The sequence below is a fragment of the Equus quagga genome, chromosome 7, assembly GCF_021613505.1.
Source record: "Equus quagga isolate Etosha38 chromosome 7, UCLA_HA_Equagga_1.0, whole genome shotgun sequence".
In the NCBI taxonomy this organism is placed as follows: domain Eukaryota; kingdom Metazoa; phylum Chordata; class Mammalia; order Perissodactyla; family Equidae; genus Equus; species Equus quagga.
The window spans coordinates 80,408,022-80,414,230 of record NC_060273.1 but is presented as its reverse complement, the minus strand read 5'-3'; the positions used below and the strand labels follow the sequence as shown (position 1 = coordinate 80,414,230).

Genomic DNA, 6,209 nt, shown 5'->3' with positions numbered 1-6,209 from the left:
CATAAAGAGCTTAAATCTCTCTTGACATTCCCCTACAGCCAAGATCTGTGAACTCTAGGTCTGTTGAATCCCTGAACACTCCAAGCCCTAAGCCTTCATTTCAAAGACCACTATTCATAAATTTTGCTACTTCTGCTTATCACGTCACATCTGAGCCACAGATCAGTTCCTTGGGTCCTTCTTTACAAAATATGCTGTCTTTATCACCAGTTTCTATTCATCTGTGGTATTTTTATGGTGTTCCTCATTGTGGTATCTTGTTAAAACCACGATAGACATAAGAAGCATTCTTAAAGTGATTTTTTTCTAGTAAGACTCTGTTAAGCCTTTGAACTCAGAAAGAATGTGAGAGCAGTCCAGGGTAATTTCAAACAACAAATAAAAGTTTGTTCTCTTTCATTCCTATTGCTCAGCTTCCTTTATCAATGTTATTTATGTTGTTTTTCTCAAATTCCTAATGAATAAACCAAGATGAGGGGTATTTGCTTTTCCTTTGCCCTCTTTCAATGTACCCTCTTTGGGCCAGAAATCTCAGCATTTAGAATGGTGGGGAGTTCATCATGTCTGCTGTGTATCCTGGTATGAATAATTCCACTGAATACAACCACCTTAAACCATGCTGAGCCATAGAACAAGCGCCCCCCTTTCCTCTGGAATTCAGAAGAAGAAGGAACCCCATGAAGGGACAATTGGAGGAATGCTTTCTAAATAAAGTTAATTTTAAATAATAGCTCACTAGGATACCTTGCCTTGATCTCCAGTATCTGAGCAATGTATCCAGAAACTGCCTGTGCAGAGAATGGCTTTGCCCCTGGAGAGTGGAAGAAGTACAAAGAGGAGAAAGCATATGCTATTCTACAGCAGATGTGATCTATGATTCCAGCCCCAGAATAGAGGCTATAGACTAGCTCTGGGTGGAGCTGACAAATTTTACTCAACACACATACACTGAGCACCTACTATGTGCTCTATCTTGGGACGGAGGGAGAAATTCACTTGCATGATCTCATTTAATCCTCACAGCACCTCAGACAGACACTGTTTATCCCTACTTTAGAAATAAAAAACTGAGCAGGAAGGGTGATTGATATGTCAAAGTCACAGATACCAAGTAGCAATGCTTCAATTGGAACCCAACTCCATACATAGTACTCTGGATTCCACAGCACAGTCCCTAGCCTTGTAGCTTTTATAGTCATTTGGAGCAGATGTGTGTATATCCAGATAACAATAGAAAAAAAAGGCAGAAGATAAAAAGGATGGAAATGTACACTTGGGCTGCCTTATACAGTGAACCGAATGTTGTCACATTCCCTGCCTCATTAGCTCTACAAGCTATACTGATGGGACAAATAAAGCATCTTGAGATGAGAGGAAGGCCAGGATACAGAGAGACCCTCTAGATTTCTGTCTATGTCCTCTCAAGACACTATTCCACCTATAGAATTGTCCAGGTTGTTAAGAACTTGCATTAATATTCCGGGTTCTGTTTCATCTTTTAGGATCTCAAGAGCATACTCAAGTCATTCATGCGTTTCCATCAAGCACAGACAAAGATCAGGGAAGATTAAACCCTCCTAATTACACTTGGAAGCCTCAGAACAAAGTGCTTCCCAAGAACTGATGGTCAAAATATCCACCTATAATGAGAGTAAGCTTAGAAAAGCTCTTCTTACAACTCTGACATAATGGAACTTTCCCTAAACCAGCCAGCATCTAACAAAACCAATGCAAAGAGCAACAACTCTGCATTTTTCTACTTCGAGTTCTGTCAACTCCCTTCTCTAGCCTTGCTCCTATTATTCACAGCCTATACTGTGGTCTTAATTGTGGGCCTTTTTGGAAACCTCTCTCTCATTATTATCATCTTTAAAAAGCAAAGAGAAGCTCAGACTGTCACCAACATACTGATTGCCAATCTCTCCCTCTCTGACATCTTGGTGTGTCTCATGTGCATCCCTTCCACTGTCATCTACACTTTGATGGACCATTGGATATTCGGGGATATCATGTGCAAACTCACCTCCTATGTGCAAAGTGTCTCCATCTCTGTGTCCATATTCTCACTTGTGTTAATTGCTGTTGAAAGATATCAGCTGATTGTGAACCCCCATGGCTGGAAGCCCAGTGTATCTCATGCCTACTGGGGTATCATACTGATTTGGCTATTTTCCCTTCTGTTGTCTATTCCCTTCTTCTTGTCCTACCACCTCACCGATGAGCCCTTCCACAACCTCTCTCTCCCCACTGACCTCTACACCCATCGTGTGGCCTGTGTAGAGAACTGGCCCTCCAGAATGAACCAGCTCCTCCTTACCACCTCCCTGTTTATGCTCCAGTATTGGGTCCCTTTGAGCTTCATCTTCATCTGCTACCTGAAGATTGTTATCTGCCTCCGCAGGAGAAATAGGAAAGGGGACAGGAAGAGGAAAAGTGAGAGCTGGCTCAGTGAGAACAAGAGGATCAATACAATTTTGATCTCCATTGTGGTGACCTTTGGGGCCTGCTGGTTGCCCTTGAACATCTTCAATGTCATCTTCGACTGGTATCATGAAGTGCTGATGAGCTGCCACCATGACCTGGTATTTGTAGTTTGCCACTTGGTTGCTATGGTTTCTACGTGTATAAACCCCCTCTTTTATGGCTTTCTCAACAAAAATTTCCAGAAGGACCTGCTAGTGCTTATTCACCACTGTTGGTGCTTTGCACCTCAGGAAAGATATGAAAATATTGCCATCTCCACTATGTACACAGATGAATCCCAAGGATCATTAAGATTGGCTCATACATCAAGAGGTATATAAAAATTGTTAACATTTAATGCTAAACCCCTTCTTGAAAGGGAGATGGAGAGGTAATGGCTGTGGATAGGGCAAGATGCATAAAGAAGAAGCCAGAACCAAAAAAAAAAGAGCAACTTTATACTACCCAGTTTTGCTTTAGGCCAGATCTGTCTGTGTCATACATCTGCCCAACACACACACATACACACATACACACGTGTACACACGCCACCCTTTTTCTGTTAGGAGAATAACTCTAAATACGCAAACTATCTAGCTGCTGTCATATGTGGCAAAAAATGACAATGAGAAAGTCAGAGAGGCAAGCAGCATTGATGGCTGGCGAACAAAGTTCCCAGATACTGTTATTCAATGGAATATCCACAAAAGTTATTACTAATTATATGGCTAGTAAAAACAATGCTATAGCTCCTTAGCATTGAAGCAATTTCACTCTCACATATGAAAATTGTAACTTTCAATCATGTAACTGTTCGATTAATCAGCTAAGTCAGAAAGCCCCATCATAATATACTAATCAGCTAGCAATGTAAGTTTGGATTGAAAGCTGAGGGAATGGTTTTAACTTAAGGTGTAAACTAAGTATTGTAATTATAATTAATTCCCATGCCTGAATCAGATTCTCTAGTTTATGATAACAGTATATTTTCTTCACTAACAATTCTGTTAGCACTACTAGAACTGACCACAAACTCTTTAGCACTGTAATTATACTAGAAATCATATTAACTAACTTATTAATGGCCAACATAGATAGAGCTTTCATTATAAAATAGCTATTTATCCCTAATTCTTTATGTAGATTAAGTTGGAATCATTATGACTCTATCGTTGGGTCTGAGGGATTTCATCAATAGCACTTAGAAAATTAGCTCCAGATTTTTTAAAACCTCTCATAAATCTTATGACTTAAACTTTTTTTTTTTTAAAGATTTTATTTTTTTCCTTTTTCTCCCCAAAGCCCCCCGGTACATAGTTGTGTATTCTTCGTTGTGGGTTCTTCTAGTTGTGGCATGTGGGACGCTGCCTCAGCGTGGTTTGACGAGCTGTGCCATGTCCGCGCCCAGGATTCGAACTAACGAAACACTGGGCCGCCTGCTGCAGAGCGCGCGAACTTAACCACTCGGCCACGGGGCCAGTCCCATGACTTAAACTTTTCAAAAATATCCCTCATCCCCAGAGAGTCACTTACGCAGGAGAATCAGCTAGATTGTTTGTCAAAAGGTTACTAAGCTCCAGATTGAATGGCCATCAGTTCAGTGACTTCTAAATCATGACAGCTTTATCTCTTCCTTGGATAAACCTCCCTTGTAATACTAAATTTGAGCTGCAGCTTATTTGCATGTTAAAAATGTAACTGTATTTTCTTCTGTCTTTTGAATAAAGGGTAATGTTTCTCTGAATACTTGTGATTTTTCTATTGTGTTTTTTTTTCTTGCACATTAGCCTTCATGTTTTTCTCTCCTGAAAAATCTCTCTTCTCTCTTTCTCTCTCTCTCTCCCCCTCCCATACTACCTCCCTCTCTCTCTTTTCCTTCTCTTCAGGATTCCTATTCTTTCTGTTACACAATTAAAATGAACAACAAAGTCACCACAGGATACCCAAATGAAATAAAATGTAACCGTCTCACAGAATTAGGTGCAAAGAAAAACTTGTCGAAAAACCAACTTCAAATGGTATCAGCTTAGATAAAGATACAGGACTGCAGCCCCTTAGCCCATAAAGCAGTCAACTCTCCCTAGATACCTTTTCTATCTCTTCCAACAGATAATGGTTAGTTCTATAATTAAGATCCAACATGATATTTTACTTACTTGGTAAAGATACATTGATTCTAGTTTCCATTACTAAAATGATTCTGACCTAGCCACACACTGAAAGCAGGAAAGGGCTTTCATCAAACTCCGATACCACTCCCTCTCCTCACCTACACACATGCTCCTCTGACCTTGACCCCCACCCCTCCCATCTATGATTAAATACTATGGTGTTCTTTCTGTCTCCACGATAAGAGCTATTTCCTTCTCCTATAAAACTGATTTGTCTTTTTTTCTAAACTTTTCTTGAGCTTTAGTGAAACAAAAGTCACTAATGATATGACTATCAATAGTAGTCTTTCTTTTGCTTAATTTTACCTCAAAAAAGTAGTAAATTAAATGTACTACTTAATGTATGCCCTTACTCTTAAGGGGCTTACCTTCTGACAGGTAGGAGAGCATGGGTCTATAAACAGCTACTTAAGAAGATGTAGTGAAAATACAACCAAGTGTTGTGGGGTCCAGAGGAGGTAAAATTCATTCTTGAGAGAATTCAAGGAAGGATTTCAGGAAAGTCAACCTGATTTCCTGTTTCGTGGTATTTGTGGATGATTCACACCAATTCGGTCTGCTGTTGAGCCACTTGGCGAATGAAATAAGGCCTGATTTTCTCACTTGCCTCCCCAGTTGTCAGATGGGCCTCTATTCTCCCTTCTAGGAATCTTTCTGAGATTGGAACTTCATGATGTACGCCAAAGAGCCCTGGAAACAGGGTTTCCTCTAGACAGTGCCCCAGAAATCTGCTCCTCTATCCCCTGACCTCAAATCTTTTCAGATTGAGAGTAATATGTCAGATCTTTAAAAGTTACCAGAAAAGACAACTATTAGTGGGATGAATAAATATTTATGACATCAAAAAATTAGTAAATTAACTATCTGAATGTATCTGACCAGTGAACCAGAGCTAAAAGAGAAAATGCTCCAACATCCTTGCAACAATGCCCCGAAGTTTTCTCTCTTCCTCTTTCTGAAGATCCCCCAGGAGCAATAGGCAGACAATTTCTAAGAGAGAATCAACAACATAAGTGATTTAAAACAAAGAATACCCAAATGTGGTTTAAATGCATATGGCACATATTTTTCTACGATGGAAAATGCAATGTTCTGAAAAAAGTATAAAAAACTTGACAAAGCAACATGTGTGAGGCTTCAACTCAAAGAAGTTGCTCCCCGCTCTATGCTGAGCACAAACACCATAGTTCACCAGCCCAGCGGAAAGAGTCAGTCTCTCCTCCTGTAAGCTTTGTGTTTTGTAAAATAATAAATCAAGAAAAATATATTAAGTCCTTACTATAGAAAAAGTGTATTTGGTATAGAAAACAGTGTAAGACACAGCTTTAAAGAGTTTACAATCTAGATGAGGCTTTAAAGAGTTTACAACACACCAGAGGGGTAATTCAACATCTCGGTTTTGAAGGCTTTCCTTCAAGGAAAGCTGCCTAAAGGTTGAAAGCTGCCTAAAGGAAAGTTCAGAGTAACTGAAGGCAGAGTTAATGTCAAAGGACTCAATTTACCTGTATACCCGCAAGTAAGAACGTACAGAAGAAGAGAAGAAGTGTCCTAGGTGAGGGATCAGGGGGGTTATTT

The 6,209-nt window shown here is 39.8% G+C and overlaps 1 protein-coding gene across 1 annotated transcript; it reads left to right on the top strand.

The window, feature by feature from the left end:
• Positions 1-1,688: 1,688 nt before the first annotated feature.
• Positions 1,689-2,804, top strand: LOC124241846 (neuropeptide Y receptor type 6-like). The gene has a single exon (XM_046666079.1). The coding sequence runs from the start codon at positions 1,689-1,691 to the stop codon at positions 2,802-2,804; it is 1,116 nt and encodes a 371-aa protein (XP_046522035.1).
• Positions 2,805-6,209: the final 3,405 nt, after the last annotated feature.

Excerpts from the sequence above, each read along its gene's own strand:
- LOC124241846 (XM_046666079.1), top strand. The coding sequence starts at position 1,689 with ATGGAACTTTCCCTAAACCAGCCAGCATCTAACAAAACCAATGCAAAG.